Genomic DNA, 12,244 nt, shown 5'->3' on the forward strand with positions numbered 1-12,244 from the left:
GCTCATTTAACTCTACTACCTGGCCTTAAATGGGGGAAGGGGGGGGGGTTCAGTCACCATCATATCGTATGATTGTCTTTCGGTTTTTTATGCACGGCCAAGTCACGTAGACGTCAAATGGCAGCTTACTCTTCACGCTCGTATGTTCTTTTGTCGCTTTTTTCCCATGCAGATGAATCCATATTGTTGTATCATCTTTAATGACTAGTATATTGAGGCTTCGGTCAGAAACGCTGAATTCGTCGACTGCAGTGGTCTGAGCCTCTGCGGTCTGACATGCAAGACAGGGAAATGTAAGAAGACTTTGCAATGCAAGTCAAAGGGCACATTCTGCGTAATCTACACATAAAGTGCTTTATCCAATTTTGATGCCAAGCCCCCAGTCTGATACCCAGTCAGTAGCGGGAACATGGATTATGATGTCATGTAGAGTTCTGATTCACGTGCTTATTTTATTCTGGTGGCCTGTGTTCGCTTCCTCTCCATTTCAGGTGAGATCTTGACGGTATTGTCATGACCTAATAACAAGAGTATCTGTTTGTATACATAGCAAGTATGCATTGAATGAGCATATGCGAAATCGGGGGCTCATAACTACTACTTGTGCATATAGATGATGGCATCATATGTCTTCATAGATTCAGTACTTGGCGCGTTGTATTCCAGCTACAATCTAGATGTCTCATCCTAACCTCTACGATGAAGAGGTGTTTTGTATCTATGGGATTGAAATGGTAGTTGATGTATGACGTAAAATGGGTCTTTAGTACTTTGTACGGATCATTTCCTTCTAGCGCCAATGAAGAAAAGACAAAGCGGCATAGAATGCCCTGGTGCTGGTTTGCCAGCACCACAGGAAGTAGCTGGATGTGGTTCACCTAGTAGACTTACATATTCTATGCCAATGATATATTCAATGAATATCAGAATACAAGCAATGTGAGGAATTGGCAGTACGTGCTTTGTTCAATCTGTGAATAGGGCGTGTAAAATACAACAGTGAAGCTGCACAAGAAAGTTCCCCTGTAAAGTCCCGAATCATCTGCACCAAGTGTATTGATTTGATTCCATCAAGAAAAACGATAGTATGTAGCCATGGATTATTCGGGAGTGCCTTGGGAAAAAGTGTAAAGAAGATGCCGACAAGTAAGATTGTCACTGTCAGAGAAACATTGTCTCGGCAAGTCCAAAGTCATACAGATACTGATGACTTGCATCCCAGCAAGCGAGCCATGGCAATATTTCCGGGATAATTTAGAATGTCTTCAGTGCTTGGTGGTGGCTATCCAGCTAAGTCCATATGAAGGAGCGATAGCAATGACGCAAAACAGCGCCACTCCTTGGACGTTTATTTGGCTACGTTAAAGTTGATAACTGCGGCTAGAGCAGCGTGGTACAGGGCTCAGCGTCGCATAGTATGCAAGATTGAAAGTAACATTGTATCAACAACTATGGGGATTGCCGTGTATGCACCTTTGAGTTTGAGTCTCGAACAAAACAGCTCCTTTGATACAAGGCCTTCCTGTCCACGAGACCGTTGAACCATGACTCAGGAGTCGTTGAAACAGTAGTTCGCCAAGTATGCAAATGGCATAGCCGATGACGCATTCCATGTTTTCGCCCACAGCATCGAGACCGTCAAGTCGGAATTCAAAATCCTAGCACCGCTCTTTGTTTGGGCATCTGTAAGCTTCTAGACCGGGTATGAAGGCAGAGAAGTGGTTGCCTTGGCCGAATGTAGTATTTACAACCATTGATGCCTCGTCGACCTGACTGCTGGAAAAATTGATATCCACCTTGTGACTCAGGACCACTAGGACGGCTGACGGCTTACTTGAGACCTTGCGCGTAAGTTTGCGATCGTCGTGGAATAACTCCTCAAAGGTTCGGGGATCTAGAATAATCTCATTTTAGCTTTAGCTCTGCCAGGAGTCGCCGTAACAGGCGCCTGCCGTTTCGGAGGCTTATTCTACGACTGGCAGGAACTATACGAAGAGCCGAGTATCGCGATAATACGATGCGCAATAGCAATTGGCTGACTTGTTCATTCTTACGTAATGTTCGGAGCGGACAGGGGAAGTACCAGTGCGCCCAAGGTTACCTGCGCTGCATGCTACTCCGACTATGCTCTGCCTCCTGCAGGGTCCCGAGTAAGACGGAGTAATAACGGATAATCCCATAGAAAAACAAATGAAGCAGTGGTTGTAGATGCGTGCTGTAAGCTGACCGGGGGCCGAACGAATGTTATCCAGGGACCTTAGGGTAGCGTAAGAGGCGACAGAACGTATACCGGAGATACATCTTAGTGCGGATCTGCAGTAAGCTTGCCGCTAGCGTCGTCGCACATCTTCTCTTTTTTCATCCTACTGATAAGCAGCACGTCCTGACACTTTGATTTATCTTTGCCGTGATCCGCTGCCGTTGTTCCTGACCGTGTGAGATTCGTTGTACTATATATCACGGCAGACCCGCTGGTTCTTGACTTGCTGTCGTTGGCGAAGGAAGCCCTTGACGTGGCCCGGGGCTTGATTAAGTCATCCTTCTGATAGCCATTGGTGGACGACATGCTGACTCGGCCAATGCAAGATTCGTAAGTCTGCTTTTCCTTGATAAGCTCTGACTGGCCCCGTAGACCCTTCTCATGTTGTTCGACCCGCGTGTCCACAAATGAGGCATTGCCCATCGACAGCGTGTCGAACCTGCGCCTGAACGTCTGCTCCCAGGTGTCGCCTATGGATATTTAGCGATAAGCCCAAGACGTCTTTGTTGAGAAGGCCGTCTGCTAAGTTCGTTAGTGCCTGCATGCCTAACGCTAGTGTCGGTAGTCGGGCATCTAGTTGATGAACCCCCTAGCCAAGGAGTAAGCGTCTTGCAGAGCTGGCCAGGTCGCTTGGGAGAGTTGGTGTTTTGTACCCGGCGCATGTGACGGGCGGGTCGATGGTGGCGCTGGCGGCAGGCATCCAGGAGGACTCGATGGCTGGGCGCCCGCGATGAGACGTGGAAAAGGGTCGAAACGTGGTTTTGAACTCGCGGGTCCGTCGCATCAGGGTTGCATCGATGAAGACAGTTTGGCCTGTTTCACGGCGGGCCAATGGTACCTGTGCATGTGGTCAGCAGAAGGACGGTGTAGACGCAAGATAGTATATCCGGCAGTCTCAGCCCTGCAGTAGGCGGAAGCAGGCCTAGGGCGGGCAAAAAGGAAAAACGTGCACCCAAGCGGCGCTTTGACCCGTGGGCGAAATAATAATTTACGTCCGCGCCCGACTCTACAAGACGGCCCCCCTCCACGCACCCTCGGCGTCCTTCTGCCAACGCTCTTTCTTCACTGCTTCTTTGTACTGTATCGACTCTCCACTCTTCCGTTGGGGCGTCTCTGCACCTGTGATACCCGGCTTTGTGTGCCATTTTGCCTGCGCTGCTGAGCACCGCTTACGCCCCCCCAGCCGCAAGTCATCCCTGATATCGATAAGGGAACCCCTCCAAAAAAGAAATCCCTCGCCGCGCCTCCAGCGAAAAAGGGCTGCGCACCACTTCTCCCGAACAGATGCCTCACTCTGAATCCCCAACCATGGCTCCTGCTATCGTTGTCGACAAGGCCGGCGCCGCCCCTGCGCCCTCGCACGAAGACGTGGCCTCCTTTCTCAGCAGCATCGTCACGGCAAAGACATCGCACGCCTCGGTCGACGCCGCCTATGCCCTCACCACGCTTCTCCAGAACTCGGTCGGCTTCCGCGGCCTCGGTGGCTATGGCGTGCTTGAAGAGATCAAGAAGTCGGCTGGCAACAAGAAGGATGCCGTGCGCAGAGAGGGCGCCATGAACGCCCTCGGCGCCCTGTTTGAGCGCTTCCCGCGCACGCAGCGCATCGCAGAGGTCGTTTTCCTCGTCCAGGAAGCAGGCCTCGTCCCGCTGGCGCTCGACCTGATGTCGGACAAGACTGGCCCCGTCAAGGAGTCGGCCAAGTATGCGCTCGACTCGCTCTTTGACAACCTGGGCGCCGAGGCCAAGGTGTTTGGCCTCCTCCCCGTGCTCACAAAGTACCTGGCCAAGAAATCCGGAAAGTGGCAAGGCGCTGCTTTTGCCTACGAGCTTATCGGCCGCATGGCTGACAAGGCCAAGATGGGCATGGAGAGCCTCGAGGTAGAGAGGGAAAAAGACGTTCTGCGGGACGCCATGGGAAAAAAGCTCGAGGGTCTTATTCCTGTTGTCGAGTCTGGCATGCATGACCTCAAATCTGAGGTATGATTCCCCCCCTTTTGAAAAGCAACAAGCCATACTAACCTCGAGCAGGTCGCAAAGCAAGCTGTCAAGACCATGAACAGTCTCACTACCCTCCTCCAGAACGACGACATCGCGCCCCGGATACCGCTCCTCGTCAAGGCCATCGAAGACCCCTCCACACAGAGTCTGCAAAAGGCCATCCACGCCCTCTCACAGACAACCTTTGTCGCTGTTGTTACATCGCCCGTTCTCGCCATGGTCACGCCCTTGCTTGAGCGCTCCCTGAACACCCCCACAACTACCCAGGAAGTTACTCGCCAGACAGTTGTTGTGGTCGAGAACTTGACCAAGCTCGTCCACGACCCTATCGAGGCACGCACTTTCCTGCCTAAGCTCCGCCCCGGTGTGCAGGCTGTCAAAGACCGCGCGTCTCTGCCCGAAGTTCGCGAGATTGGACAGCGTGCTTTGGACGTTATCGAAAAGGCCATGGCCGATCCCGACCACAAAGTCGATAGTGGTGCCGTTGAACGTGTCCAGCCATCTGATGTCCAGAAAACACTGGAGAAGGAAATCGCTGCTGCCGGCAACATGCTCAACTTCCCTGGCGATGCCGAGATCTGGAACCTTACTAAGATTTACATTTCGGACATGATTGCTGAGGTTGCGAACCAGCGGCAGCTCGACCGCATCCCCAAGCTCGTCGCGCCCTACTTGGAGCCCCTTCTGAACACTGGGGATGCTGATAAGGTCGCCGAGGCCGTCCGCAAATTCTACGTTGACGAAGACCACCGCAAGTTCGGTCAGCCTGTCAAGGAAGATGACGGAGAGGTCGAGATTGTCAACGCCACCTTCTCTCTGGGTTACGGTGGTATGTTGCTTCTTTCGCACACGAACCTTCGTCTGCTCAAGGGTCATCGTTATGGTCTCTGTGGCCGCAACGGTGCTGGAAAGTCTACGCTCATGCGCAGTATTGCAAGTGGCAAGCTAGAAGGCTTCCCGCCCCAGGACGAAGTCAAGACCTGCTTTGTCGAGCACAACCAGGGTGAGGACGCTGATCTCTCGATTCTGGAGTACATTGTCCGCGACCCCCGCTTTGCCAATGAGAGCAAGGAGCGCATTTCCGAAGTTCTCGAGGAAGTTGGTTTCACCTCTGGACCGGAAGGTAGGCAATCGCACAAGGTCGGCTCCCTCTCTGGAGGTTGGAAGATGAAGCTCGCTTTGGCCCGTGCCATGCTGATGCGCGCCGACGTGCTCCTTCTCGACGAGCCGACGAACCATTTGGATGTTGCCAACGTTGCATGGCTTGCAAAGTACCTCAAGTCGCACAGCGACGTCACCAGCTTGATTGTCTCCCACGACTCGGGTTTCCTCGACGAAGTCTGCACAGACATTTACCACTACGAACAGAAGAAACTCGTCTGCTACAAGGGCAACCTCGCTGACTTTGTCCGCCAAAAGCCCGAGGCCAAGAGCTACTACACCCTGTCTGCTACCCAGGTCCAGTTCAAGTTCCCTCCCCCTGGTATTCTCACTGGTGTCAAGTCCAACACTCGCTCCATCTTGCGCATGACCAACTGCTCGTACACTTATCCCGGAGCCTCCAAGCCTTCATTGGTTGATGCTTCGTGCAACTTGTCTCTGTCATCTCGTGTGGCCATTATTGGTGCCAATGGTGCTGGAAAATCCACGCTCATCAAGATGCTTACCGGAGAGACGATCCCTCAGGAAGGAACTGTGGAGAAGCACCCCAACTTGCGTATTGGTTACATCAAGCAGCACGCTCTTGAGCACGTCGAGATGCACTTGGAGAAGACGCCCAACCAGTACCTTCAGTGGCGATACGCCAACGGTGATGACCGCGAGGTGCTTATGAAGCAGACCCGTGTCCTCAGTGAAGAGGACAAGGCCCAAATGGAGACCCCGATTGACCTTGGTGATGGCAGGGGCCCCCGCAAGATTGAGGCGCTTATTGGTCGCTCCAAGTACAAGAAGACATTCCAGTACGAGGTCAAGTGGCGCCACATGCTGCCCAAGTTTAACTCGCACATCTCTCGTGAGACTCTTCTTGAGAAGGGTTTCGCCAAGCTTGTCCAGGAATTTGACGACCATGAGTCTTCGCGTGAAGGTCTTGGTTATCGTGTTCTTGAGCCCAAGGTCATCTCCAAGCATTTCGAGGATCTGGGCTTGGACCCTGAGATTGCAAACCACAACGAGATCTCTGGTCTTTCTGGAGGACAGAAGGTCAAGGTCGTGCTTGGTATGTATTCCCCATTTACCGAAACCGTGACCGCTGCTAACAAATGCATAGCTGGTGCCATGTGGAACAACCCACATCTTCTCGTTCTCGACGAGCCTACGAACTTTTTGGACCGTGACTCTCTTGGTGGTCTCGCTGTTGCTATTCGTGACTACAAGGGTGGTGTCATTATGATTTCTCACAACGAGGAATTCGTTGGTGCTCTCTGCCCCGAGCAGTGGCATGTTGCCGACGGTCGCGTCACTCACAAGGGCCACCTTGCCGTCAACATGGACCGCTTTGAAGACTCGCGCCCAGGATCCAGCAACGTCAGCAGCAACGTGAGCTCGGCAGCGCCCTCTTCCACTGGTACTCCTGTCATGAGCGAGGCCGAGGGTGGCAAGGACGACATGAAGTTCAGGGCGAGGAAGAAGAAGAAGATGACCAAGAAGGAGCTCAAGGAGAGGGAGGTTAGGAGAAGATTGAGATACATTGACTGGTTGAACAGCCCCAAGGTATGTTATTCTCTCAGCTGTGCGAGTTTCGATAAACTAACAACGCGACCAGGGCACACCCCAGCCTCCCAACACGGACGACGAGGCCGAATAGATGTTTTCATGACGTTTTGGGTTTACGATCGCACGATGATATCTTAGACTTTGCAGAATTGCATGGCTCGGCGTTATATAGAGGTTTGGAGGGATGGTTGCCTGTTTGCTGCACCACGCGATAGACGTGAAGCTCTTTCGTCTGACAGTATCCTTAGTTATGACCAAAAGTTTTCTCATCATTGCAAGTGTTGTGCCCACCCCTTGCATGTGATGACTTTTGCACGTGCGCACGTGGCGGTATCGCGTGTCCAGCTTTACACGAAATCACCCAGACTTTGGAATGCATGTGGCAGATAACTTGCCTGGTACTTAAGTTAGGACAGAGCATGGAGCTCAAATACATCAGCGCAAAATGGGCTTGGGCGCGCAGCCAAGTCGCTCTTTCCTTCACTTCGTTCTTTCACCTTACGCCATGCCCCACTTTCGCACGACCAATCCCAAGTCCCCAACCTTTGGTGGAGCACAGACAACAAGCAATCGCATCTGGCTTGTGTGATTTCACTGCGTCACCGGTCGCTTTACTTTGCCCTTGCTCAACCTTGCCTACACTCTCTTTGCACTACGCTATTGCTTCCAAACCACACTTGTGAGAGCGCTTCGATGATGCTGGTCGCAGTTGCCCTTGTTGGCCTGCTGGTGCTGGTAAACGCTTCACCTACGGTTACTGATCGCAAAGCTGTTACTGGTGAACAGCCTTCTATGAGCACTCAGTCTGTCAATCAGAACAACGAAGAAAACACGTAGGTCGCGTATTTGCGCCTGCAAACACAACTACAGAGATGCGCTAATACTTCTTATACTGTAGTTACCACTGCGACGACGATCCCTCGGCCATTGCCTGCCCCGCTATGGATGATTGCTCCGCCCAGGGACCCCTGGCTATAGCCAAGAGAGACACCCCCGATACACAAGCTCAGGAAAACAAGAGATACGAGTGTTCCAAGGATCACACTGGCGTCCTCATCTGCCGATATGGTTTCTGCTCTACCGACCATTACTGCAAGAAGAATACCAAGTGCAGCGATAAGTGTGCCTGCTGCAAGAAGGGTCGTGACATTCTACGAGACATCGGGGTCTTCAAGGACAGCTCTGCTTAGGGCGATGAAAGCTCTTGCTTGAGGGCTGCCTGTTTACGCTCTTGTTGTTACATACATCGGCTGCAGACAAGGCGGGGGATACCGTACCTGCTGTTTCTGAGAGTGTAGGCCTTGGTTTAGGTCATGTGTCAACTACTTGCTCAACTTGAGGTTTCAATTTTCCTGCCCCCTGCCTTATTGTCTGTTCTACATTCGTAGTCATAAATGCTTTTGATGAGCATAAAAGCAAACTTCACCATAAAAGGATGGGCTTGTATTACAAGCACTTACATCCGATCAGCGATTGTGCAAGAGGCAACTGGATCACGTCTGTATAACTTACACCTGATAAGGTATGTTAAAAATGAAAGGCTTTTTATTAGATTTCTACTTTTTGCAAAGGATAAATGAAGGTACATTGCTCTGCCTCAAACATTTTGGTATGAGATGCAGTGACCAGCCCACTTCAGATATTGGCCAGAGAGTTTCGATTATGGCATTGAGGTTGATGGCTGCTAAGTCATCCTAGACAGACCAAGTGCAAAGCAGGATATTTTCATTAACGCTGGATGCGAAAGACATGGATGGATTGCAGGGATGGACGTCGTGAGGTAGAAGAGATCGAATCGATCGAGCACGACGTCGCTTAGACTTGGTGGCGCTAAGCATGCGAGATCGCGGCATTGGAAGCTTAGCGGTTGCACGTAGAATTTGTCGACCTTTTCCCAAGCCATACCAATAGCCACCCACCAAAATTTCGTCAGCATGTGCATGGAGGAGCACGAATCGAACGACACCAATAAATAGCCAAGTTATACCAAAGACGTGCTCGGGAGAGCAATCGCCGGCAAAGGACCGTTAGCAAACTGGCGGGGCTATCCCCGATCCTAGTCTCAGATCGACATCGCGTCCCTGCATGCACTCGTCATAGGTTAGAAAAGACCTTTGGATCGCCCCGCGGATAATGGCAGCCAGCTGAACAAGAAACATGGAAAAGTAGCGTCCAGTGTCTAGCACCATCTAACCAGGCCATACGTCAGAGCCTAAGAATCTAGACTTAACCTCTGTTCTTCCGCTTCTGCATCACCTGGTAAACTTCTAACCAGGCCCTAGGACCCGAGGCCCGCCTACCTTTGTATCTCTTGATCAAGCCCTCGCCCAGGCATCAGGGGCGAACCAAAGAAACAAATGTCGTTCATAACACATGCATTCAAGGACAAACAAACAAATGTCGTTATCTTCTCCGCTACAGCCATTGCGCTCTATGGCTACGATCAGGGTATGATGTCGCTTATCAACACAAACTACGACTATCTCGAGACTATGGGCTTATACGAGGAATCTCCCATGGTCGGCGTCATTGTGGCTGTTTACTACCTCGGTTGTGCAGTCGGTGCGGTCATCTTCTCGAAACTTGCCGACCAGCTGGGAAGAAAAAAGAGCATCTTTTTCAGTTTGGCAACGGCTTCTTTGGGAAACCTACTCATGTTCGCTAGCGGGATGGGAATTCTGGGAAAGAGTAGTCAGGTTGCGTTGGGCATAATGTTGGCAGGAAGGGTAGTGATGGGTCTCGGCGTTGGAGGCATCGACGCGGTTATTCCAACTTACTCCTCCGAGTTGAGCTCCGACGACTCGCGTGGTAAAGCGCTAGCTCAAGAGTTCCAGTCAAACATTTTCGGTCTGGTCATGGCCTTTGGCATCAACCTTCTCGTGACCATCCTCCTCGGCAAGCAAAACCAATGGGCCTGGCGCATCCCCATTATTGTCATGCAGGTCTATCCTGTTCTGCTCATGGCATTTGTTGAGCGTCTCCCGGAATCCCCACGCTGGCTCATCTTCCATGATCACAAGGACGAAGCCAAGGATGCATTGGATGACATCTATGGAGATGAGGCTAAAGACAAGCTTGACACGCTTTTAGAGCAGCATGAGAAAGAAAAGGACGAGAAGGTTGGCTACTTGGACATGTTGACACCCGGAAGACAGCAGTTTCATCCTACAATGATCACGGTCATGTCCCAGGTGAACCAAGCACTGACTGGATACGGCGCTGTTAGTGTGTATGGCCCGCAGATCTTTGAGGTATGTGATTTTGAGCCCAGGGGACTTAACGCTGCGGAATGGTACTAAATTATAACGCAGCTCCTCGGATTTTCAGTTCGCAACTCGGAATATCTCACTCTTGGAAACTACACCTCTTACTTCTTCCTCATGACACTCGCCTGGTTGCTCATTGATGCGATCGGCCGACGTAAGATTCTCATCCAAGGTTCCATGATCTTGTCCACTTCCTTTGCACTACTTGCTCTTTTCGGCGGCCTAGCATCAAAATCCAGCTCCCTGGATATTCCTGTGTATGTCCCTGGCATAATTGGTACCATCATTTTATTCGTTGCTACCGGCGCCTTTGGCATTGGTTGGCTCGCCACCGTCTGGCTTTTCCCTACTGAAGTCTACCCGACCACTGCTCGCGCACAGGGCACAGCTATTTCCGTCATTATCTGGGGCCTGGCCAACTTTGCCATTACTTTCCTAACGCCTGTTCTCTTCAACAACCTCGACTACTACATCTTTCTCGTGTTTGCCGGCACGAATGCTGTCGCAGGCGTGTGGACATATCTCTACCTTCCCGAAACCGGCGGACGCACCTTTGACGAGAACATGGATTTCTTCAAGCAGGCGAGCGAGCAGGGAACTTGGCGAGTCAGCAAAGTGGGCAAAGGCGAATGGAAGAAGATGGTGTATCCTGATCCGGAAGGTGAGGGTAATGTGGATGCGGAGCGCGTACCGCTGCTGCGGAGAGTCGAAGACCAGGTTCCTGGTATGGGTAGCCAGTAGCGGGTACTGGCGTGCAAAAAGTCTGTATCCATAAAGCGTCCGTGGCGGTGCTGTAAAAAAAAAGGTACCTTCGAAGCTGTTTAAGCGAAGAGTGGTTGTAAGCCACTGTACCCCCACTAGCTTCACCAATTACATTGGAATTAGAATGAATAAAAGATGACGAGCTCAAGTCAATGCAGTGTTGTCTAAGCACTGCCTCATTTCGACCGCCTTTCATTAGAATCTTACCAATTGACCAAAGTTTTTCGCAGTGATATTCGTCTGTTTTTCTACTTTCAAAGCTCTTGCAAACGTCAGGCCTAGAGCCCGTTTCTCTCGTCCACACTACCCTTTCTATGACCTTCCAGTCGTCTCGTGGCCATACCGACATCAAATCGAATGGATGTCTTCGATGCTACAAGTGGGTGGGTTTTATCCGACAAAGGCTGCCTCAGTACACAGCAAGACATGTGCGAATGACCGCCTGGCGATGCAAGCCTACCCCCGATGGCGATGCGTGCATGATATTTCCAACGTCTTTTTTCTGCTACCTTCGTATGATGCATTCATTGTATAAGGAGCGGTCCGAGTAAAGTCGTCGATCATATAGGTGCGGGACTCGACGTGTTTGGCGCAGTGCCAGTGCTAAAGCGAGAGCGCAATTACGTTTGAGAAACGTGTATTTGGGACCGGAAAGCCATTCGTGGTTGGCAGGACGGACCGATTACTTGCTTTTTTTTTGAGCTGGATCTAGAGAGGCCGATGTCGATGCCGATGTTGATGTCGAAGTCGAACAAGAGCTGGAAGTAGATAGGGGGGGGGACTGGGCTGCATCCAGAGGGGTAAAGAGTCCATGTTGCTTTCTCAGCTTCTCAACCCAAGTCGACGATGTTGTCTGGATGCGAGATGAACCGCTTCCTTAGGTACTCACGTCCATCTCTTTTAAGGATCCCTTTTCCCATAGAAGAAGAGTACCAGAAAGCTGCTGCCTGGGCTACTTTCAACTCGCTGATAACCCGCTGATCTCGGACATGATCGGTTCGGATTTAACACGCCGGCTTTCAGGCACACAAGCATCGTCATCTCCGACGTGTTCCACTTTGCTTGCCAATGCCATCTCTCGTGTTTTCTAGGCAACAACATGGAGAGTACTGTTCGCGTTGCAATCATTCACACAGTCCCGGGAAACAATTAGACGTGTGGGACCCGTTGGTCGGACGAAGCAACGGCAACACATACACACACACGCACCCCCGCATCATTGTTGCCCGCACAGACCAACGCA

The 12,244-nt window shown here is 51.3% G+C and overlaps 3 protein-coding genes across 3 annotated transcripts; all 3 read left to right on the forward strand.

Annotated features, from left to right (window-relative positions):
- The first annotated feature begins 3,449 nt into the window (after positions 1-3,449).
- On the forward strand, positions 3,450-7,236 carry SETTUDRAFT_166865 (uncharacterized protein). The gene is made up of 4 exons (XM_008023493.1): positions 3,450-4,237; positions 4,289-6,476; positions 6,528-6,970; positions 7,023-7,236. The coding sequence occupies exons 1-4, from the start codon at positions 3,569-3,571 to the stop codon at positions 7,062-7,064; spliced, it is 3,342 nt and encodes a 1,113-aa protein (XP_008021684.1). The 5' UTR covers positions 3,450-3,568; the 3' UTR covers positions 7,065-7,236.
- A 433-nt stretch (positions 7,237-7,669) lies between these two features.
- On the forward strand, positions 7,670-8,163 carry SETTUDRAFT_25103 (uncharacterized protein; the record flags this gene model as incomplete). Its single annotated transcript, XM_008023041.1, has 2 exons — positions 7,670-7,806; positions 7,872-8,163. 2 exons carry the CDS (start codon positions 7,670-7,672, stop codon positions 8,161-8,163), a joined length of 429 nt encoding a protein of 142 aa, XP_008021232.1.
- A 1,167-nt stretch (positions 8,164-9,330) lies between these two features.
- SETTUDRAFT_25104 (uncharacterized protein) lies at positions 9,331-10,980 on the forward strand (the record flags this gene model as incomplete). Its single annotated transcript, XM_008023042.1, has 2 exons — positions 9,331-10,224; positions 10,285-10,980. The coding sequence occupies 2 exons, from the start codon at positions 9,331-9,333 to the stop codon at positions 10,978-10,980; spliced, it is 1,590 nt and encodes a 529-aa protein (XP_008021233.1).
- Between the last annotated feature and the right edge of the window lie 1,264 nt (positions 10,981-12,244).

This window comes from Exserohilum turcica, assembly GCF_000359705.1.
Source record: "Exserohilum turcica Et28A unplaced genomic scaffold SETTUscaffold_10, whole genome shotgun sequence".
Lineage (NCBI taxonomy): Eukaryota > Fungi > Ascomycota > Dothideomycetes > Pleosporales > Pleosporaceae > Exserohilum > Exserohilum turcicum.